This window comes from Eulemur rufifrons, chromosome 1 (assembly GCF_041146395.1).
Source record: "Eulemur rufifrons isolate Redbay chromosome 1, OSU_ERuf_1, whole genome shotgun sequence".
In the NCBI taxonomy this organism is placed as follows: domain Eukaryota; kingdom Metazoa; phylum Chordata; class Mammalia; order Primates; family Lemuridae; genus Eulemur; species Eulemur rufifrons.
Genome location: NC_090983.1, coordinates 54,719,829 through 54,743,450, shown reverse-complemented (window position 1 = coordinate 54,743,450; position 23,622 = coordinate 54,719,829). Strand labels below are relative to the sequence as shown.

The 23,622-nt window shown below is 49.4% G+C and overlaps 1 protein-coding gene across 1 annotated transcript; it reads right to left on the bottom strand.

The window, feature by feature from the left end:
* Window positions 1-4,167: 4,167 nt before the first annotated feature.
* Window positions 4,168-7,611, bottom strand: DLX2 (distal-less homeobox 2). The gene is made up of 3 exons (XM_069471041.1): window positions 6,858-7,611; window positions 6,186-6,370; window positions 4,168-5,703 (listed from the first exon to the last, which is right to left on the bottom strand). Exons 1-3 carry the CDS (start codon window positions 7,252-7,254, stop codon window positions 5,299-5,301), a joined length of 987 nt encoding a protein of 328 aa, XP_069327142.1. The 5' UTR covers window positions 7,255-7,611; the 3' UTR covers window positions 4,168-5,298.
* Between the last annotated feature and the right edge of the window lie 16,011 nt (window positions 7,612-23,622).

Genomic DNA, 23,622 nt, shown 5'->3' with positions numbered 1-23,622 from the left:
AATCCCGGAGCGCTTCCATGCAGCCCCCAAGCTGCTAAGACACTGCAGTGTTTGCTTTGTGGTTCCGGAGGATGAGTGGGAAGCCGGAGCCGGGGCGGCCCCCGGAAGAAAGGTCTGTCTGGAGACTGTATCTGCGTTCTTAGGTGGAGGCGCCGAGCAGCTGCTACTCCAAGACCTGCCTGCTCTTTCTTTTCAGGAAACATAGTCTCCCCCAACCCGTCGGGCCCCAGGCCCCAGGGTGGAATGTAACATCTTGTAATGTGGCAATCACTGCCAAACTCGTCCCCGCGAGGGGAACTCCCGCCGTGGGGAGGAGATTCGGAGGGATGTGGGGCCTCGGCATCCTCCCGCAGTGGTGTGTGTGTGTGAGGAGTGTGGGGTGCCGCGGCTTGCCCGGCAGATCTCGGGTGGGGAGGGACGATCAGCCGGGGGTCCGTAGTGTTGGCTTCCCTGGGGCTGCTTTGAGTGTCACGACCCTGCGAGAGGTCGCCAGTCTCCGCAAAACCTAGGTCCCCTAGCGCCACGGGGGACTTTGTGTAACTCGGCTCCCGGGATAGCGCCCCACCTAACCTCGTCTAGAACTCCGAACCCCAAAGTTTAATTCCAAGGGACCTGTCTGTATTTTAGGAGGAGAGGATTTGTAGCTTTATTCTCAAAGGAGTCCCTGACCCTAAACAGGTTAAAGCCACTGGTGGTCGCTGTTCCCTGGAGGGAAAGGAGCAGGCTTGTGACTTTTGAGCAAGTGCTGGGAGCGCCGGGAGTAGGGGGCTTGTGCTTGGGTTTTACTGGCCGTGAGAACGACTTTTTGAAAGGCAAGGAGGCTTTCTGCTCCCCAACGTCCTTCTATTTAGTGGGTGGGACTCCTAACAACAGAAGGGACCAGGGTGGGACTCCTATCAGCGGAGGGGACCAGGACCATTTGGCTACTTCGGATTTGACCTGCTCTCTCTGCCCCCCACCCCGCCCGGTCTTCTATCACAGAACTGTTTGTAAACAAAGTTCCAGTCTTCCCGCGCTCTCTCCGCCCCCACCAAATCTGATACTTCCCCGAAATTCGCCCCACCAATGTCAGAAATCGTTACACAGTATGGATATTCACAATTTTCACAAGTGATCCTAAAAGAAGGCCGGGGTGGGGAGTGGGGGAAACTTCCTAAACGATCCCACATTGCAGCAGGGCTGATTAGGCCTGGGATCCATTCCCTCTCTTTTCTGCCCTCCCCAGTAAGTCCCGGGAGCCTCGGGGCCGCCGGCGGGAATTCCGGGCAGCCGGAGGGGAGTCTGCGCCCAGCAGAGCTATGCACTTGGGGCGAGGTGGCTGTGGGCCGAGCGCGCCCGGGGTTGGGGGAGAGCAGGATTGAACGCGAGGAGGACGCGGGAGCGCCCGGCGGCCTGCAGTTGGCACTGGAACTCAGTGCCCGCGCTCTGCCGGAGTTCGCAGAGCCCTGCCAGAGAGTGGAGCGGAGAGGGCCAGGCACCCCTCTTTCTTCGGCTTCCCTCCCCCTGCTTCCCAGCGCTTGTCATATCCTGTCTCTGGCCTGATATTTCACGCAAGCAAATGGAGAGGGATTACAATGGAGATTTATGTGTATTCTGAGAGCGGCTGGTTTCCCAGTGTAGGGAGCTGAGATCGCTGCTTCCCATTTCCATTTTTCATTCGCGCCTTGGGGAGCGCAGCCGAGAGCGGGGGGAGCCTGTCTGCGTGGCGACGGGCTGATCACAGGGCTCCGCGTCTCCGGGCGGGCCGGGAGACTGTGAGAAAGGCTTGCCAGCGCGTCGCCCCCGGCGGAGCTGGAGCCGGCCCCCGCCTCCTGGAGCTGGGCTTTGTCTCTCCCCTGGCCCACCCCTCCTCCTCCCCGCCCCCTCACTTCTGGGACCCGGGTGCGTCCTTGGGATTCCTTCTCTTTGCCCTTCTCCTTGTCTGTGGAAACGCCCCCTTCGCATGGCCCCTGCACCCTCCTGCCCTCGGCTTCGCCAGCACCCCGGGGAAAGGCGCACCGTGGCCCGGCCCGACCCCGCCGCCGCTGGGTGCCAGGTTCGGTGACTCCAGCGAGTCTGTGGGGCCTCGGCCCACCCCGGAGCTGGGGCCGCCCGCCCTCCCGACTCCCAGGCTCGGCTCATGCCAAGGCCTGTTGCGTGATTCCAACTTGGTCTGACATTCCCTGCCCCGGGCGCTCCGGCGTAGGCCTCTTAATCATCTTGTCTGCTGCAGATCCTCGACACCAGCCAATTTACTGCCCGTCTCTCCCTGCTGGTTTCGGGAGGGGGGAGGGGAGTGCGCGCAAAGGAGGGGAGGGTACAGTCAACCGCAGGAGGAAGGCTGGCACCAGCTACTGGCACTCAAAAAACCCACAGAATTTGGAGCTGGGGTGGGGGTGGGTGGAAACGGATGGGGGTCTGCCAGGCAATGGTTGCTTAGGGAAAACCAGAAACGCGGGTCAACAGGCTTCATTCAGCCCAGGCCCCCCTAGCCTGGGAAAACAATGCAAAAAGACACTGGATTGTGTAGCCTTCGTTGCCGCTCCCAGCACCCCAATACCCTGGATAGCACTCTGTTGTAAACCAGACTCAGAGGACTCCCCAAAACAGTCTGGCCAGAAAAGTCAGGATTCCTCTCAGGATGATGCCACTGAGGCCAGAAAGTCACCTCTGCCCAATGTCTGTTTTTGGCAGATGAGTTGAAGACACACTACAATATGGATGGCCTGAATGACCATCCTAAAGGAAAGGAGGCCTGGACCATGTAAGCGGGGCTCTATAGCCTGTGCCCAATCTCCTCTCCAGTAAAGGAGAGTACTTTCAGAGGGGATGGCTGGGGTTCAACCTCCTCTCCTATCCCTCCCCAAGCGGCCAGAGCTCTCCCAGCCCCAGGATGCTGCTTCACAAGGTGAAGTTGGAAAGGCATCTGGGTAACTCCAGGTTTTACAATCACAGGCAAAAGTAAAGCCTCTCTGTTTGGGGGTACTGTATACAACAGGTAATACTAAATTCTAATTAAAATGTATTGAGTGCTTATTATGTACCAGGCACTGTTACATCATTATATGTTTACAACTCTAAGCCTTAGCTGTTACTTCTCCTATCTTATAGATCTGCAAGCCGTAACAGAGAGGTTAAGTGGGTTGCCCAAGGTCACACAGTCAGTGATTGAAGCCAGGGAGCTTCCAACTCTAGGCCTCAGAGCTTTCAAGGAAAGGGACTTTTATTAATAGTTCAAACCAGCATTAACCAACTCCTGGCCTTTGCAGAGAATGCCATAAGGTAGGGTCACTTCCAAAGCTGGACGCTGGTTGTGTGGGGCCCAAGGTAGAAAGAGAGCTGCATGATATGTGGACCTTTCCCCTCCAAGAGTGTGAGATGGAAGAGATGTCACTCTCATCCCAGTGGGTGTCAGTTTCTGTGTGTGTATACATGAGTGTGTATGTGCATGTGTATGAATTTGTACGTCAGTGTTGTGTGTAAGACTGTGATTATGAGCCTGTGATGGTGTTCTAGTGCGTGTCATCGTGTGTATGCCTGTGTGTGAGAACGAGGTCAAGAGTGTGACTGTGTTTGTATCAGAGTGTGAACAGTATAGATGGGACTGTGAGAGTGTGCATCAGTGTGTGATTGTGTATGTGCTAGCGCAGCCCTGTGCGTTGAGGTCGCCCTGCATTCCAGAGCAGCCAACCGTTCCTCCCCAGGGTGACTCACAGACTTCTCGGTTCAGCCAGCTCCCAAAGGGCCGTGGGGCAAACGGAGGGGAGATCCAACGTAGGGGTCTGACCCCCAGGCTGCAGCTGAGCTCAAGCCTGGGACAGCAAGTCCCCCGCGGCAGCTCGGATGCACAGCCTGGCCACCAAGGCGGACGCGGGGGCGGCCAAGAGGGCTGAGGCGCGGGGCGGTGGCCCAGGCGCCAGAGGGGCCGAGCGGGCGGAGGCTGGAGCCTCCGGCGCTCAGTGAGTCACCGCGCCGCCGGCTGGCAAACCCTGCGCGAGGATTCGGGCGCCAGCGGAGCGTGAACCCTCCGCTTGGGTCCCGCGCCAGAGCGCCTGTCTTCGCCTCGCCGCACCTCCGAAAGATGTCAATGTCGCTCTCGGCTGACAGGCTTCCCAGCCTGGGCAGCGGCTCAAGCTCTGACCACACGACCGATCGATCAAACCTTGGACCAAGGAAAAGGCGCATACATCCAAAGAAAACAATAATTTATTTAAATAATCTCTTCATATTGTAAAATCAACATTAAGAGCACGTTGTTTTCATAATAAATAACCCCAAAATACCTTTCATTTCAACAACAAAGACTTTAGGATAATATATAACAAATCCAAATCAGTAGCTTAATTTAACAGAATTTTTTTTCAAAGGGAAAAATAAAACGGAGGGATTGCTGAGGTCACTGCTAAACCGCAGTTTTCACAACTGGGGGTTTACAAAAAAGCCTGAAAAGATGAGTATTTTTATACAAATAAATCAGTGGGAAAAATCTGCACAGACACCTTTATTTACAAACTGTGTCCAAGTCCAGGCTAATAATCCTGAATAGGTTTTAAAAAAGATAATTTAAACGCATTTTTTTGCAATGTTCACATATTAAAAAATCATTTTTTCAACATCAAAATGAGGTCATCCGCAAAGGCACCTAAACTTTTAAAAAAATAAAAATAAAAAAACTCCACTGGTGATGGATAAGGAGAGAGCTAAGGGAGCGCGCCCGGAGGAGCGCTCAGCTGGGGGAGGGGATGGGGCTCAGAGGGCTGGGAAGAGCCCGGCGGAAAAGAGCGGCGGGGCCGCCCGGGTCAAGGGGGCACGTGGGGGAGGGCGGCCAGGCAGGACCCCGGGGGTCAATCACCGAAGCGGACTAGAGCTGAGCCCCAGGGCGGGCGAGGAGAAAGGAGCCTCAGAACGCCGGGAAGGCTCAGGGGCGGGGGAGGCTTCCCTCTCTGGGACCCAGCTCTTGGCCCGGGGCAAGGAAGGCGCCGGAGCAGCTTGTCCGGCGGAGAGAAGAGAGGAGAAAGTCCGAGGCGGGCTCGAAGTGGCCGAGCCCAGGGGCTCAGGTCGGAAATGCGGCCGTGGGGAGGAGGCCTTCGGTACACCGCTGTCCGGTTCTCCCGAGAGGAGCCTACCGGGCGAGGAGACGCCTCCCAGTTCCCGGCCGCTTGGTGGCTGCACGAGGGAGTGGAGCCTGGGGCGGGCCATCACAGGTCGCAACCTCCGGGAGGAGTGGGTGGCGGCGGGCCAGAAGGAGGGACCTTCGGGGGCGAGCGATGAGGGTAACTGTTCTCTGCTCTCTCAGTCTCTGGCGTGTTCTCCCTGGGGTTAGAAAATCGTCCCCGCGCTCACCGGGGTGCCCCCGCCGCCGTGATGGTGGTGGTGGTGGTGGTGTGGCTGCGGGGTCTGGGTGGGGTGCAGCAGCGGCGCTGTGGCCTGCAGGTGTGAGGCGGAGCCCGAGGCCTGGTGGTACCAAGGGTAATTGCCCAGAAAAGCCGAGGCCGCGCTGCTCGGGCTGGAGCCCGAGCTGCCCGCGCCGCTGCCACCGCTGCCTGGACCGCCGCCGCCTGCCATCCGCTGCGGCGCACCGAAGTCCCAGGAGGCGGGTGCCGAGACTGGCGGCGAAGCACAAGGTGGCGAAGCGCTGGCCCCAGGGTGCTGCTCCGAGGGTATCTCACCGCTTTTCCACATCTTCTTGAACTTGGACCGGCGGTTCTGGAACCAGATTTTGACCTTTGTGGAAATAAGACCCGAGCATTAGTGGAGGAACCTGGGCAAGGGGCAGGAGATGGGAGGTCGCTGAGAAAGACCTCCAGCTAGAGGTGGGCCCCGAGCACACAGAGCACTCTGGCGGGGTAAGCGGATCACGCGTGGCCGCCTCGGAGGCTCTGCGGTGCCTCTGCGGTGCCACAGGCTATGCGCACTGTGATGATGGTGATGGCGGGAGGTGGGTCAGAGGGCCAGTTATGTCACCCGCTTAATCAGAAGCGAGAAGTACGGGATTTCTGTCCACCCGGGTCCTTCCTTCCCTCCCACGCGACGGCCCCTTAGAAGTTTTCAGCTTTCGGCCTAGAAGCTTAGAACTCCTGAGACGCGGGCCTGGAAATCCTTAAAGCTACATAAAATACATTTTTAAAAACCTTGTCCTGAACCCGCCTGTTTCGCGGCCATTCCAGGCCAGTGCCCTCCGCGCCTGCTGTGCGAGAGAGCCCCACCTGAGTCTGGGTGAGGCCCAGAGACGCCGCCAGCTCGGCTCTCTCGGGCAATGCCAGGTATTGAGTCTTTTGGAAACGCCGCTGAAGAGCCGCCAGCTGGAAACTGGAGTAGATGGTGCGGGGTTTCCGGACTTTCTTTGGCTTCCCGTTCACTATCCGGATTTCAGGCTCAAGGTCCTCCTTCTCTGCAACGAAACGGAATCATGAGGACCACGCAACGTATGGGTCCCAGAGTTCCCGCCCTCCTGGAGGGCCCTGCAGGGAACTTGGCCTGAGCCAAAAACCGGGTTCCCTGAGATGTGAGGCTTACAGGCTCAACTTTGCAGCGCGCGGACTGGCGCCATCACCGCCGGCAGCTGAACCCTCCAGGAAAGGGGAAGACAGGCGCACACCCGAGAGAAATTAGCAGGTAGCATGGAAATGCAGTAACCACGAGGCATGCACCGCGCTCCCACCCGGCCCAGGAGGCCACCAGTTCTCACCAGCTGAGCACTGAGGGATGTAACCGGTGACTTGCGGCAGATTGGAGTTTGGGGAGGGTAGAGGGCAAGAGCAGGTGGTGAGCAGGCAGTGTGAAAATCCAGGGCTTCGGCCCCTCTCCCCAAATATGTTTACCCATCCATCCCAGTAACTAGACCGATTTGATACCCCTGACGCCAGAGTTATACATACCGGGCTCGTTGTTGGCCGGGGATGAACTGGTCCCATAGGGCGCGTAGGAGGTGTACGCGGCGGAATAGCCCAGGTCGTAGCTGCTCTTCGCAGAGTAAGGGACGTTGTTGAGGCCACTGGCATGGTACTGGTAGGAGCCCATGTGCGTGTAGGGCGAACCCCCACCGCCGCCACCCGCCGGGTGCTGCTGGTTGGTGTAGTAGCTGCTGTCGGTAGCTGTGGACACCGGAAGGGTGGGCGACTCCTGGGGCTTGTGGAGGCTGCTGCTGTTGCTGTTGCTGCTGCCCGGGCCCGCGCCGCCACCGCTTGGGGGCTGCGGGTGCTGGTGGTATGTGCTGGAGGCCGTGATCTGGGTCGAGTGCATATCAGCCACTAGACTGTCAAAGACTCCAGTCATCCTGGCCCGGGACAGGAAAGAGCAGGGGTGGCGGGCGCGCGGGGGAAGCGAGGTGCCTCCTCCGTCTCTCCCGGTCCCCTCCAGCAGCCAATGTAATTACGGGGGTGGGGGGGAAAAACAAGAAATGAGGCAACCGTCTAGGCGCCTCCTCCTCCTCCGAGGGAGGTGATCACCGTGCACTGCTCCGGGCAGCTGCCGTGGGCCACATCCTCTCTCGGCCTCTTGGCCCGCTAGGCTCCTTGCCCAGCGCGGCTCGGGCGGGGGGCGGGCAGTGGAGGGGGCAGGGGTGGTGGGGCCGGGTCGGGGCTCCGGGAGGCGGGAGCAGGTGAGCGGCCCGGATCGGCTTTACGATTGTCTGCCAGGCGGGCTCCTGCAGGGTGGGCATTTAACACTTGTCACGTGAGCACTGGCCACGTCACCTAGCAACAGCCAATCAGAAGCAACGGGCCGCGGGCCTCCAGGCGCCCGGGAACGCCCGGCCGGGGGGCCGGTGTCACATGGCTGGCGCTGCGCTGTGGCGGCGGCCGCGAGCGCACAGAGGAGTGCACACTGCCGGCCGCTGAAAGCCAGCAGCTAGGCGAGGGGCCGAGGTGGTGGGGGGAGTCGGGTGGCCCGCCGCGGGAAGACAGAAGTCGTCAAGACAGACTGGCGTTTTGCCTCAGAGGAAGAAGCGCGTTCCCCATCCCATTCTGTGTGCAAGTGCCAATCCCAGTGATTCGTACTTTCATGTCCAAGGTCAGTTTTCAAACACATTGATCAAAATAAATAGGTGCCGAGAGCCCGGCCAGCTCTATCTCCGATTTTCCTCGAAGTGTCTGGCGCTTACTCTTGGCAGCCACTCGACACTTGACGTAGTCAATGGATTTAAATTATCCATAAACCACGTATAATATTCGCTTCCTAACCAATCCACAGGGATATAAGGACAATTAATTAGATAATATGTAAAAGTTTCCCCCTTGTTGCTGGAAAGGCAATATAAACTCAAAGGTATTATTGCTAATAATATATTTGAAACCACTTTCCCTTGTACTTTCTTGACAAACCGAGGCTGAGTAATTATGTATATTTGATGGGTAATTAACACTCGCGAAGCGATCCCTAAGACTTCCTTAGGATGGAAACGTTGACCAGATGGCCTTCACAGTTCATTCTAACTCATAATTCCATATTTTTACGAAAGAGGAAATGGGATAATACGTAGGTGAGATTACAGATTTATCAAATATAGGTACTAGGTTTATCACGTCTTACTAAATTACAATGGATAGAAAATTTTTGTCTCATACATTTAATTTGACCCTATTTTACAGTTTTGCACATTACTACTCTGTTCCGCCCTATCATTGCAATTTCTTCTTCTCTTGGTTTTTTTTTTTTTTTTTTTTAAATAAGAAGTGGCGACTTCCTCTATATGTCTATGTATATCCTAGTTGTTGGGAACCTTGGCTGGGCGGTGACGGACGCACGCCTTGCGGGACTCCAAGTCCGAAGGTCACGCGGCAGCGCCTGCTTTGTGGCGCCACCTGGTGGGCAATGTTCGAGGTTGCGGCGGGTCCGGTAGACGGTCTAATCACGCCCAGGCGCCAGCCTCTGAAACCCCCCAAAAGAACAAAATAGTAATTAAAAGCCACAAAATTGTGCTAGTGCGCGCCATCTGAAGCACCCCTTCCTGAAGACATAACATGTCGCTGAAAGAACTTGTTGCAACAACTGTCTAATGGAAAACAAGTTGATACTTTGAAAAATATGATCTTTGGTCTTCTTCTCCAGAAAAATCAAGTGTGTAATTAAAACTCCAGCATTCGCACAGCGGAATAATGAGGCGGGTAACGCGCCTTCTCTACTTGGATTTAGTCCCCAGCTTTCTTTTGACTAAAGAAGGTCCTTGAAAGCCAGGCGCGGTGGTACAGGCCTGTAATCCTAGCATTTTGGGAGGCCAAGGTAGGAGGATCACTTGAGGCCAGGAGCTCAAGAGCAGCCTGGGCAACGTAGGCAGACCCCGTCTCTAAGAAAGAAAAAGGAAAGAAAGAAAAATTAGCCGGGCGTAGCGTTGCTCACCTGTAATCCTAGCTACTCAGGAGGCTGAGGCAGGAGGATCACTTGAGCCCAGGAGTTTGAGGTTGCAGTGAGCTATGACAACGATGCCACTGCACTCCAGCCTGGGGAACAGAGTGAGACCCTGTCTCAAAACAAAACAAGAAAAGAAGGCCCCTAGATGGGAAGAATGAGATTATTAGACACACTCGGTGGGGCTCACCACCGCCAAACTACATTTCCTTTACCCTGTGCTCTGCCTGCCTTGTGAGCCCCAGGTACAAAATTATAGTTCTGATATTTAATCATGATATTGATATTTATGGTTGATATTTAATCACCACTGCCTTTTGGTGTCTTAACTTCAAATTCCAACTCTTTCTGTCACCACAGTGCTAGCTGCTTTGACCCAATATAGAACAATTTTTATCTGAAAATGAAAATTTAAAAATCCAACTACCTTAGTCTTCCCTCTGCTCCTTTGTTCCCACTGCAAGCATGTACTCCAGACTTTTTCACGGTGGCAAGTTTGTTGTATTTTACTTCTTCTCTAACCTCCATTAACAGCCTAACGTCCAGGTCAGCCAAGATCTGGAAAATGGAACCTTTCTAAATGGAAATATGACTTGAGTCCCCCCTTATCTGGGATACAAGGCACTGTGTGTTGGGGGAGAAGACACTGCAGGCAATGAGCAAGGAGAAAAAGACGATGGGGAGAGAGAGAGAGAGAGAGAGAAGAAAGTGGAAACCACAACTGCATTTGGAGAATCAAATAGAGACGTTAAGTATTAATTCTGAAAATTTGAACACAAACTTGGGTTTGCCCAAATTACCTGATTAATACATCACAATAATCCCAATAGCCAAACCATTTCCTTACTTTGGTTTAAATCCAGGAAGACAATACCATAGAGAACTGACAGTTCCTTCCACAGTTCAGAGCAGGGTGATGCCCCTCTCGGTGGTGATGTAAGAGGAGTTTGGGGGGAATACGGATGCTTGAGTGCAGCCAGCTTCCTCCCCCCACCCCCTCAGGGCGCCCTCTTTCCCCTTCTCTCATTTCAGTTTTCTCTTTCTGGGTTCCTCCGCAGGGTCCTAGAGAAGGCGGGCGGAAGGAGAGTAGCTCTGTGTCTCTGCTCTGGCCTTGCGTGTTCCAAGCCCATCGCTGAGATTTTTCTGCTTTGGATCCCGTGTCCCCGGCTCTCGCCACAGCACTTTATATCTGATCTCAGAGTCTCGGCGTCTCCTCCAGCGGGAGCCTAGTGCCAATCCTTGCGCCAGGCAGGGATAGAATCATCATTCCCACGGCTTAGATGGACACTGGGACTCGAGGACAGAAACTACTTCCTTTAAGTTAGTTAGGTGCCCCTCCTCCCTTGCCAGAAGCCGTCTTTCTCTGTTGCTATAGCGCCAGTTCAAGGGTATTTTAAGCCTCAGTTGAACAGCTGCGGGTCTCCAGCAGACGGCGAGCTGGAGAGGACAGATCTGAGCCTCGCTCTCAGGCCTCTGCCCCACCGCTGGCGTGGCTCAGCGCTTTGCCCGAGCTCGGCTATCGGAAGGGGTACCGTCGGGGAGAGGATGCCCCCTGCCGGCAGGGAGCGGGGAGCGGGCTGGTGGAGGCGGCGGGCGCCTGAGTGCCCCATGTGCGCAGCGGGGCCAGGCCCATGCTCAGTCGCTTACCCGACTCGGGGGTCACACGCGCTGCTGCTGGACTGCCCTGTGTCTCCCTCTCCGCACTTTCTCGTCCAGGGTTCCGGGGACGCAAGTTTCCCGGCTGTTGGTCCAAGAGGCCGTGCGGGTTTCGGAAACATTCCTTCGTGTTTTCGTTCCCAAAGTAGTAGCTGTAGGAACTTAAGCTTTTGAATCCTTTTGGGTTTGTCCTCGAACTCGACGTTGGGAGAGGGTGTGGATTTGGTTTATGAGAACCTCCCAGATCTACCTTTTCGCGACCAAACCCGCAGCGCTCCTGTTCTTCCTTCATTGACGGCTTCATGGGACAACTCTCGCTCCACCCTTGCGTGTTGCTAGTGTTCTCAACCTGGTTTTCCCTGCTCGTTCCTAACGCAGCCTCGAGGGACTTGAGCCGTCAGCTCTCCGCAGCCCCTTAGGCCCTTAAGGAGACAGGATCCCTGACTCCCGGGTCTGCGTCCTTGGATCTCACTTTCCACCCCCGCGCCCCCTGCATAGACCCAGCGAGATTATACAATGGAAACTCACTGGAGAAACTCTTTGGGGGTCACGACTGGGGCCGGTGAAGAGAGTGGATGGGTCTTCTGATCTCCGCAATCGTGGCAGCCCCCCAGCCGCATTCCTTACCTCTCCTTTGGCCTTCAGCTCCGGGACTGTCTCGGATTTCCGCCTACACTCCCTTCCTCCCCTTGAGCTTGAGAGTCTGTCAGCCACTGCTCCTCCACCTCCCGGGAGAGGCACTATGCTAGGCGCGAGGGGTTCCTGTCTTCCAGCAGCGCAGAGGCTAGTGGAGATAGCTATAGCCAGCATGTGTTTATTGAGCGTTTACTGAGCGCCCGACGTTCCTCCAAGCTTGTTCCCTTGGTTATCTTACTGACTCCTGGAATCGCCCTTTTGGTGGGTACGCCATCATCCACATTGAGGAAACCAAGACTTAGATCAAATCACTTGCTAATGGACATGCTGCAGAATCCAAACTGGAACTCAGATCTGGGTCACAAAGGCAAGGCCACTGTCGCTCCAGGCTAGGTTTCTGGCCATGGGAACTCGGGAGAAACCCGCATCATGCCTGCCCCGGGCGTGGTGCTGCAAGCGCAGGGAACTGACGGCAAGGGGCATTGGCAGCCCCGAGGTCGACCGCGCCCTTCCGGTCCCAAGGAGAGGACCGGGGAACCCGCGTGTTCTGCTGGGAGAGGAGAATGCGCGCCGGACGGCGTCGAAGGTAGCCCGGGAAGGACCCCGGGAAGATTCCCAAACTGACTCGAGCGTCAAGCGTCGCTGGGGAGGGCGAGAGGCGCGCGCCCCCAGGCTTCGCACACAAAAGCCCAGCTCTGGGGCTGGGTGTTTTGTCCCTGCTGGGATTCCGCCAGGGATTGCCTTTGCTCCCTGCTGTGGTGTAAGCACAGGTGCTTGAACAAGAATGAGTGGATATTAGACGTTCCCAGTCGGCCCTTCTGCAGCGCTGGGTGGTCAGTTCAGCATGCTGCTAAGATCTTTCAGACTCCATTTCTCGTCTGCCTTCTTAGGTCTTTCTGACCCTAGTCCCTTTATTGTCGACTCGATGGTTAAAACAAAGAGAACTAGGGTTTTTGACTCGTGAGGGCGCCTTGCATGGAGCGAGGGATCCCGCAGGCTCCGACGCTCTGGGCCAGTGGCCCAAGTGTGGAACCCAAACGCACAAGCCCCACACTCAGAGCACAGGTGGGCAAGCTTCAGCAGGAGCGAGAGACGGGATCTTCAATGGCTAAAAGCTTCCAGATCTCAGTGCCCAGGTCGTGATGGCTACGAACGCTGATGGAGTAAGTTGCATTCCCTCTAATTCCCCCACACCCCCAGACGGCACCCCCCCCGCAACAAAAAAGACCGCTGGGACGTTCACTTTGCACTTAGAGAAGCACTGGCGTTGTAAAGAGAGGTGTGCAAATGGCCCATAACAAGATTTGTTCTCAAATTTGAAAGAAAACAACCTCCTATGGTCCTCGACACTAAGCTCTGCAGCCACCAGCTCTCCGCAGGGAATGTTTGTGCCTCGCTGTGCTGCGGGTGGCGGGGGAGCTGCGCTGGGGAGCCTGGAGCGGAGCGTCGCCCTGGTCTTGGCCCTAGGGTCCTCTGTGTGTCCGCATTGGTTGGCTCCAGCTGTCAGGTTGAAATGGCAACTTCTTCTACGGGAGCCGCGGAGGTGAACCCTGTGCGTGTGCCCAAACTCGACATCCACAGGGCTGGGCTGTCAGTACAGCATGTTTCTGGAACTTTCAGAGACAATTTCCCGTCTGCCTCCCAGTCTTAGACCAGAATCAGGCCCATTTCACTTTATTGTCTATTCAGTGGTACGTACACACACACACACACACACAGCGTCAAACTGGGAGACCTCAGAAAGAAACTCAGAACTCAGAGTACTCCTTTCTCTCCACCCAGTCTGTCCACTCCCTCATCTTACCCATTGCTCAGCTAAAGAGTTGTGCCACCTCCTATGGATGCAGAGCATGAGCTGACAAGCAGGCTGGGGACCCAGGCTTTGCTGGCTTGAATCACTGCTGCTACTTTGTGACCTTGGAAAAATTAATTTTTCTGTGCTTCCTTGTTGGCATCTATGGAATGCAGGTAATAATGATACCTTCCTCATGGGATTATTGCCTGGAAACACATCGTTACATGTTCTGTGGTCTGCTGCCAGGTTCACCACGAAACCTGGGCCTAGGCCCCACAGGTTTTAAATTGCCTAGGTCCAGACGGAGAGGCTGTTGCCCATCTTGCTCACCCGTGCGTAGGCAGGCCTTCTGGCCGGGCGAGGTGAGGGTGGACGCTGTCTCCAGGCTCCAGTGGACCAGAGCAGGCCGGGAGCTTGGGGCGTGGGGCTCCCAGGCGGCGGCAGTGTGTGGTCCAGGTACTTTGGAAAGAGGTCAGGCGCTGGGCGTGGGGAAATGCAGGGCCTCCTGCAGTACTGAACTTTGGAAAAGCGGAGCTGCTCCTAACCAGTACCGCACTGGACGCCCTTATTCAGTATGCTGGGCAGAGTTTTCCTGAGCCGAGCCTCTCCATAGTTTCCTGGCCTGGCACGGGTGGGGTGCTTCTTCTGCCTCTTTGAAAATGGAGAGAGGGATGAGGGGAGGAAACTTGAAGAGTTATTTACAGGGAACTGACTCTGGACAGCTATGCCCTCCCTGTATCCTTTTTAAATAAAAGGAAATATTACTGCTCAAAAAATTACAAAGTAATATACAGTGGTTGCCAGAGAATCAAATAGTATTAGAAATATATTGGGCAAAAGGCCTCGTAGGGCTCTCTCTATGCATTTGAAAAATGTATGCATCAATATATGTAAACATATGTTGTTTGTTTTGTAAATATGGGATCGAAATGCTTACATTTTTATTTTTTAGAAATCTTTTCTTTCCATGCGAGTGGTTACAGACCAACTACTTTCTTTTTAAGGACTATACGCAGGCCGGGCGCGGTGGCTCACGCCTGTAATCCTAGCACTCTGGGAGGCCGAGGCGGGTGGATCGCTCAAGGTCAGGAGTTCGAGACCAGCCTGAGCAAGAGCGAGACCCCGTCTCTACTAAAAATAGAAAGAAATTATATGGACAACTAAAAATATATATATAGAAAAATTAGCCGGGCATAGTGGCGCATGCCTGTAGTCCCAGCTACTCGGGAGGCTGAGGCAGGAGGATCGCTTGAGCCCAGGAGTTTGAGGTTGCTGTGAGCTAGGCTGACGCCACGGCACTCACTCTAGCCTGGGCAACAAAGTGAGACTCTGTCTCAAAAAAAAAAAAAAAAAAAAAAAAAAAAGGACTATACGCAGAATGTATCATAATTTATTTATCTTCTTATGAATTGTCATTTAGGCTATTTGCAGTATTTACAAAAAACACTTGATGAATATCTTCTGGAGAGTTTGCCCACATGTCCAATTATTTCTGTAAGCTAGAATCCTAGTAACTGAATTGTGGGTCAAGGTTTTAATAGATAATAATAAGTTCCCCTTAAAAAAGGACACTTTAAGTTCTTTGCTCATTTCTCAGCACCTTCACCAAGAATGAGTATTAGAAATCTTCAACAACTTTTCCAATATGATAGGCATAAAATATTGCCATATTGAATTTGCATAGCTTTTACTATTAGTGGAGTTGGGTATTTTTTTTTAAAGAGACATGTCTCATTATGTTGTCCAGGCTGGTCTCCAACAGTGGGGCTCAAGGAATCCTCCTACCTCAGCCTCCCAAGTAGCTGGTTCTACAGGCACTTGCTGCAGAACCAGGCTCGTCTTCTTATATTGGTGTTTGATTTTCTCCTGTGAATTGCCTGTTTATGTCCTCTGTCCATTTTCTGTGTTTAAAAATGGATCTGTAAGAAATCTTTATAGTGTGGAGATTAACTCTTTATTGTGTTTATAGTCAATATTTATCTCCAGTTAATTGCTTCTCGTTTACTTTTGTTTATTTTCTTGGAAAACAAAATAAGAAATTAAGAAATTTTAAATTTTGTGTGGCCAAATATGTGACTGCTTTCTTTTAGGCCTTCTGAGTCTTCAGGTCATGATTATAGCTGCCATCTTTACCCCAAGATTATAAAAATATTTCTCCATATTTTCTTCTAATTCACTGATTGATTGATTGAGACAAAATCCCACTCTGTCGCTTGGGCTAGAGTACAGTGGTATGATCATAGCTCACTGCAGTCTAAACTCTTGGGCTCAAATTTCTGACTCAGCCTCCCAAGTAGCTGGGACTACAGGCTTGTGCCACCAAGCCCAGCTAATTTTTCTATTTTTTTTTTTGTAGAGATGGGGTCTCACTATGTTGCTCAGGCTGGTCTTGATCTTCTGGCCTCAAGTGATCCTCCCACCTTGGCCTCCCAAAGTGCTAGCATTACAAGCATGAACCATTGTACCTGGCTGCTTCTAATACTTTTAGGGTTGACATATACAGTGGTTAGAAGTATGGACTCTGGGCTCAAATCCTAACTTGGTCACTTGTTAGCTGTGTGAGCTTGGGAAAGTTATTTAACGTCTCTGTGACTCAATTTAATGTTTAATCAAAATAAAACTTCATACTTCATTATTTGGAGTAGTGAGGAGTACTTGTAGAATAGTTCAAGTGCTGTCTTCCAAAATCTGATTTTAGAGGAATGCAGTTAAGCCATTTCCCAGCCTCCCTTATAGTTATGTGTAACCATGTGACTCAATTCTAAACACTGGGACAGATGTGGAAGTTGTGTGTGCCTATCCTGGGACAGGACCTTTAAGACAGAGTTATGACTCCTCCCTGCTCCCTTTCTTCTTCCACTGGCTGGAACCAGCTTCAACTATGTAGATGACATAGCCCTAGGAAATCACCTAGGAAAATTACTCCTAAGGGAATCTTCAGCACTTGATTGGGAGGTTATCTGACCAAGACATAAGCTTCTCATATTTTAAGCTACTGACTTGTGGGATTTAAAATAAATATAGCAGTTTAGTTATCACCAATACAATGACCTTGGAGTCAGGGCACAATGAATTTGTCAGGAAATTACAGGGGAAAAAAATCCAGAACATCCTTTATCTGTGAGAAAATAGATGAATTGGGAGCCAAGCACAGAACTCAAACCATTTGACTCTCAGGTGCATTCAGCCTGTGAATAGAAATAGCACAGCTTCTTGTTATCATTAGGAGCATAAGTCTTAAAATGATCATTAGTGGGGTTCTGGCAGGTCTAAGTCCAAATCATATGTGTTTCCTTTTAAAGGTGATGGATTGTAGAAGTTTTGTTACCCTGCCACATAGGACCCTCCCCTCCATGTCAGTGTCACTCTTCCCTTGGGCACATGCATATTATGCTTAGGACTTGTCATGGGGTGATAAGCCCACTTCCTACTGTAGTCTTTTTTGGGCCTATTGTACCTAGGTTAATGGGATGAACCAAGGCAAAGGCAGTACAAAGGCAAGAAGTACTAATAATGAATAACTTCTAATAGAAAAAAGTGAAAAAGGAAACTTCCCACTAAAAGGGCCCAAATGTTTAGGAAAGTATACAAACTTAAGTGAAAGGACTTTGGGATGTCATTTTAGGCCATTTCAAGACATTGTTTTTGTTTCTTTCCCAGTCCTCAGCTATGTGCTTCTTGCCCGTGTTATCACATAGCTTAAGTTCTGAATTGACGATGTGCTTTGGTTCCATTTAGAACTGAGCACAATTTATCACCACACTCCAGAAAAAATTGGAACACTGAGCCACACCAAGTTTTATATAAGACTGCAATGACACCCAGTGGTCATTTAGGGTCTTCAGCTACATCAACCTAATTTATAGTAGAGCTAACAAATTGTACATATAAGAAGAGTGTGTGTGTGTGTGTGTGTTTAAACAGAATAAAACTTCATCATAACACACATAACAAAACCCTCAGACTCTCCGTAGAGACAGACAACCTGTGAAAGAAGGGAAGCTAGACTTTGCAGCTTCAATCCTTGTACCCTAATAGTTTCACCTTGGGTATTCCTCACTATGTAAATTACCTGCCCTGGCTGAGCTCAGTGGAGGGTTCTGCTCTTTCTTCCATTACACTTTTGATACTCTGACCATCTGGCCTTCTTAATTGTCATAATCCAGAGAACAGCTGGGGGAGTCCTGAGATGTTTAGACAAAGTTTTACTAAAGTCTTGGGATAACAAAAGGAAAATAAACATCAAAAGTAAACCTGGACCCAGATGATCAAATGCTGTAAACTCTGTTGGTATGAACCATGTGTTTCTTGTATGATGTAGCCTCATCAGCTAGTGAGTGACTGAAGGGAAAAAAATGACATATAAAAGAGTTGAAGGATAAACGAGGGTTAGCTAGGTAAATAGTTGAGAGAAGGGCATTGTAGGAAGAAGGAATAGAATGGGTAAAGTTCTGAGTCTGAAAGGGACATTTGCAAACCTGAAAGAACGCCAGTTGGGTTGGATCACAGTGAATACGAGGTGGGGCTGGAAAGGTAGGCAGGGTATATAGATCATGTAGGACCTAATAGGTTTTTGGCTCAGAACAATGGAAAATTCTAAAGGGTTAAAATTTTTATTTTGAGATAATCATAGATTCACATGTAGTTGTAAGAGATAATAAAGAGTGATCCTTTGTACCTTTTACATAGTTTTCCCTAATGCTAGTGTGACATTATAGTGCAAATCAACAAGGATATCTATCTATTTATCTACCTACCCATTTATCTGTGTATTAGAGATGGGGTCTTGCTATATTGCCCAGGCCAGACCAAACTCCTGGACTCTAGTGATCCTCCTACCTCAGCCTCCTGAGTAGCTGGGACTATGGGTGTGTGCCATTTCAGTAATGTCATATAAATGGAATCATATGATATGAAACCTTTTGGAATTGGCTTTTTTCACTCAACATAATTATCTGGAGATCCATCCAGATTGTTGTGTGTATCAATAATTTATCCTTTTTAATTGTTCAGTAATATTCCATGCTATGTATATACCACAGTGTGTTTAACTATTCATCCACTGAAGGAAATCTGGGTTATTTCCAGATTTTGGTTATTAAGAATAAAGCTGCTATAAACATTTGTGTATATGTTTTTGTATTAACACAAGTCTTCATTTCTCTGGGATATATGCCCAGGAGTGCAATTGGTGGGTCGTATGGTAGTTACATATTTAATTTTTAAAGCAACTGCCTGCTGTGAGCTTGATTGCATCTCCTCAATATCCACATGCTGAAGTCCTAACCCTCAGTACCTCAGAATGTGCTGTATTTGGAGACAGGGTATTTGAAGGGGTAACGAAATTAAAATGAGATCGTTAGGATGGGCTCTAATCCAGTATGACTGGCGCCCCTATAAAAAAAAAAGATGTGAGGGCACAGATACGTAGAGTGGGAAGATCACGTGGACACAAAGGGAGAAGTTAGCCGTCTACAAGCCAAGGTGAGAGGCCTTATAAGAAACCAACCCTCGGTTGGGTGAGGTGGCTCATGCCTATACCCTAGCATTCTAGGAGGCTGAGGTCAGGAGTTTGAGAGCAGCCTGAGCAAGAATGAGACCCCGTCTCCATGGGGGTGAGTGCTGGGGGAGGGAGTGACAGAGGGAGACTCTGTCTCAAAAGAAAACCCCACCCCTCCCCCGCATAGAGTACAGTGGCGTGGTCATAGCTCACAGGAACCTCAAACTCCCCAGCTCAAGTCATCTTCCTGCCTCAGCCTCCCGAGTAGCTGGGGCTAGAGGTGCACACCACAACACCTGGATAATTTTTCTATTTTTAGTGGAGATTGGGTCTCACTCTTGCTCAGGCTGCTCTCAAACTCCTGACCTCAAGCGATCCTCCTGTCTTGGCCTTCCAGAGTGCTAGGATTACAGGCGTCAGCCACCTCGCCCAGCCAAATTTCTGTTGTTTAAGGCACCCAGTGTGTGTGGTACTTTGTTACGGCAACCCTAGCAAACTAATATATTTTCAAACTCCTTTCCACAGTGACTGTACAATATTATATTTTCACCAGCAATGTATGAATGATCCAGTTTCTGTATATCTTTGCCAGCATTTGGTATTGCCACTATTTTTTATTTCAGCTATTCTAATAGGTGTGCGGTGGTAACTCATTGTGGTTTCCATTTGCGTTTTCCTAAGGGCTACGGTAATGGGTACATTTTCATGTGCTTATTTGCCATATAGATATCTATCTATCTATAGTTATCTTCTGTCATCTATCTATCTTTTTTGGTGAAATGTCTCTTCATGTCTTTTGCCCATATTCTAATTGGATTGTTTGCGTTTCTACTGTTGAGTTTTGAGAGCTTTTTTAAATATATTGCAGTCTTTGTTGGATGCGTTAGTTCAGATATTTTCTCCTACCCTTTGCATCCTCGTAACAGAGTCTTTCTCAGAGTTTTTCTTTTCTTTCTTTTTTAAAAGACACTCTGGGCCGGGCACAGTGGCTCATGCCTGTAATCCTAGTCACTCTGGGAGGCCGAGGCGGGTGGATCAGAATGTTTGAGCTCAGGAGTTCGACACCAGCCTGAGCAAGAGCGAGACTCCGTCTCTACTAAAAATAGAAAGAAATTAGCTGGACAACTAAAAATATATGTAGAAAAAATTAGCCGGGCATGGTGGCGCATGCCTGTAGTTCCAGCTACTCGGGAGGCTGAGACAGGAGGATCGCTTGAGCCCAGGAGTTTGAGGTTGCTGTGAGCTAGGCTGATGCCACGGCACTCTAGCCCAGGCAACAGAGTGAGACTCTGTCTGAAAAAAAAAAAAAAGACACTCTGATGTCTGGAGAAGGAGACAAGAAAGGATGTGGGGAAGGCAATTAAGTGGTTTTTGCTGTAGCTTAGATATCACGTGATGGCGCCTTAAACTAAGTGGAGGGGGAATGTTAAGAAGAGAGTGAATTACAGAAATATTTAGCAAGTAGAATTAATAGAATTTGATGAGAGAGAGGCAAGCATCAGGCTGACTCCTAGGTCTTCAGCATGAAGAACCGGTTGGATAGTGCTATCATTTTCTAAGACAGAGGATATTGAAGGAGGCCCAAGTTGGGGAGAACACTATGAGTTTAGTTTTAAATATATTGAGTTTGAGGCATCTCTATCAGTCAGCTATTGCTGTCTCACAAACTACCCCAAAACTCAGTAGCTTCAAATAATAAGCATTTATTAGTGTTCATAAGTCTATGGATCAGCTGATTGGGCCAGGCTCAGCTGATCTTGCTTACATCTACTCATGTGTCTATGGTGGGCTGACTGAGTTGGAAGCTGGAATGGCCTCACTCATACAGCTGGCAATTGGCTGGCTGTCAGCCAGGGTGACAAGGGTGACCAGGCCATCTCATCAACTAGCAGGCTAACCTGTGCCTGTTCATGTGGCTATGACAGGGATCTGAGCAAGAGGAGAAATGCATGCTGCCTTTCGAGGTCCAAGCTTGGAATTTGCACCATGTCACTTCTGCTGCATTTGATTGATCAAAGCAAGTCACAAGGCCAACCCAGATTCAAAAGGAAAAGTGAACTCAGGGTGACCATCTCATCTTGGTTTGCCCATGCTTTTCCTGGTTTTGGCACCCTAAGACCTGTGTGCCAGGAAACCCCTCAGTCCTGGGCAAACCAGGATGGTTAGTCAACCTAAGTAGACTCCACCTCTTGATGGGAAGAGTGGCAACATCACATTGCAAAGGGCATAGTTTTAGGGAGAGATGAAGAATTGGGATATTTTTGCAATCAGTCTACCATAACACTTATCATATTTCTAAACAGAGGTATCAGATATCAATTGGCTTTTAGGAGAGATGTCAGTCTGGAGCTAAATTTGGCTTATATATAAGTGATTATCAAATATTTACTGAGCAATTATATGACAGATATTAATGCAATAAATTGCTCAGTTTTAATTCTTATAAATTACTAGGATATACATATTATGTTTATTTCCTCTTTAAAAATGAAAATAGGAGTTCAAAGTATTGTATCTCAAGATAAAAGGAAAACAAGATAAAAGGAAACTGATGGCTAGGGATGGAAATAGAAAAACTACTCAAAGCTGATATGTGGGCCCCAAACACAACAATTTAGGGCTAATTAGTATAGGTAGAGTATCCCACATACATACATATCCTAACATTTATTAGGTTCTGATGGAGCTGGGAAATTGTCAATATTTAGAACAGTGAGTCTTGAGTGACTCAGGAGAGGCTGAAGTATGTTCAGTATGCTTTGCCTACTGTGATAAGGAAGTCATCCCAGTTTTAATTGTTATATGGTTTTCTATCACTTGCAGCAGTGTTTCTCAAACTGGAACCTATAGACCCCTGGATCCACATTTCTTTGCAAGAATTGTTATATTTTGGGGGTTTTATTTTAATAATAACAAAAAATTAATACAAGTATGTCCTGGGTCATTTGGATGACTGTAACAAGAGTTCTGCTATGTGATTTTGGCATCCATAATTCTGTTTGTGTTAATAATAAACTTTGAGCCAGTAAATTCCACAGGATGTTATGGTGTGCAGGAAAATACAAAGATCTGACAATCGCTCACACACAGGAGAACTTTGCATAGCACACAGTACAGAAGACAGACTGACCTCAAAGGGCTGTTTCGGCTGGTTACAGCAGCTGTAATCTCAGCTACTCTTGAGGCTGAGGTGGGAAGTCCTTTGAGCCCAGGAATTTGAGACCAGTTTGGGCAACATAGCATCACTCAGTCTCTTAAAAAAAAAAAGGAGGTAATTTCATATTCTCTTTGAATGTTGATGTATTGGGTTGATTCTGTCTTTGTACAACTTACAACATTTTATTAGCATTAAATACAGTAGCAAATAATCAAAAAATTTGCTTCCTAATTTCAACAACATTTGCATAGTTTATTTATTTAGTACATATTTCACTAATGATCAGTTGCAAGTATTAAAAACCCAATTTAAATTTATTTAAGCAGAATATAAAATTTATTGTCCAGGAGTTCATCTGGCTTCAAGCAAAGCTGGGTCCAGGGACTCAAATGATGTCATCAGGATATAGACATTCTCTCTTTGGCTTTCTGCCACTATATAAAAGGATCCGCTCTTCTTCCAGTTTTCAGTAGCATGTTCACTTCCTTTTGAGTCCTCATTGGCCGTGTCTTCAATGTCCACATTTCTACTTAAAGTCTACTCAAGGCACTTTATACTTTTTCTATAATGCTTTCCCAAATCCTTCTAGCCTGTACGTACTTACCACACTTAACTATAATTATCTTTTTATACCTTTCTTCTAATATATGTATTTAATTCTGTGCACTTTTCTCTCAGCCTGTGTTCCCCAAACCATGTGCCAAGGTATCCTGGGTCCTGCAGCAAATGCATAAGGGCAGCATGGGGTATTTTAAAAATCCAAGGAAAACACAATGATCCCTGTTGGACACCACACACAAACTATGTAGCTTGAGGTAATTCATGGTTTCAGCATGAGATCACGTAACATTCTTTTTGAGGATATATCTTTGTGAAGCTCAGTATTCAGCATAACTATGATAAAAAGCAAGTACCATGTGAAAATCAGTGTGGAACAGAAAATAAATGTGGTGGTGTGCAATCGGACTCCAAGGTTTGAGAAGTTGGGCAGGGCTCAACATGTACTCACATCCCATTATTAAGTAATTGTGTTATTTAAGGATGAAATATTAAGATTATCTATTCTTTAAATTAATGTGTATTTTTTTCAAATGGCTAGTATGTTGTTAGGATTTAAATACTTATTAAGTTATTTGGATCTAACTACAGTCATGCACTGCATAAGGATGTTTTGGTCAATGACGGACCATGTATTATGATGGTGGTCCCATAAGACTATAATAGAGATGAAAAATTCCTGTCACTTAGTGATGTCACAGCCATCATAATGTAGTGCAACACATTACTTGTGTGTTCATGGTGATTCTGGCATAAACAAACCCACTGCTCTGCCAGTCACATAAAAGCATAACACACACAGCTATGTACATACATAATACTTGTTAATGATAATAAATGAATATGTTAATGGTTTATACATTTACTATACTATACTTTGATCAGTGTTCTAGAGTGTGCTCCTTCTACTTAAAAAAAAAGGTGTGCTATAAAACAGTATGCCATGTTTACTCCAGCAGCCTCACACACCTTGTATTTACTGAGTGTTGTCTCTTA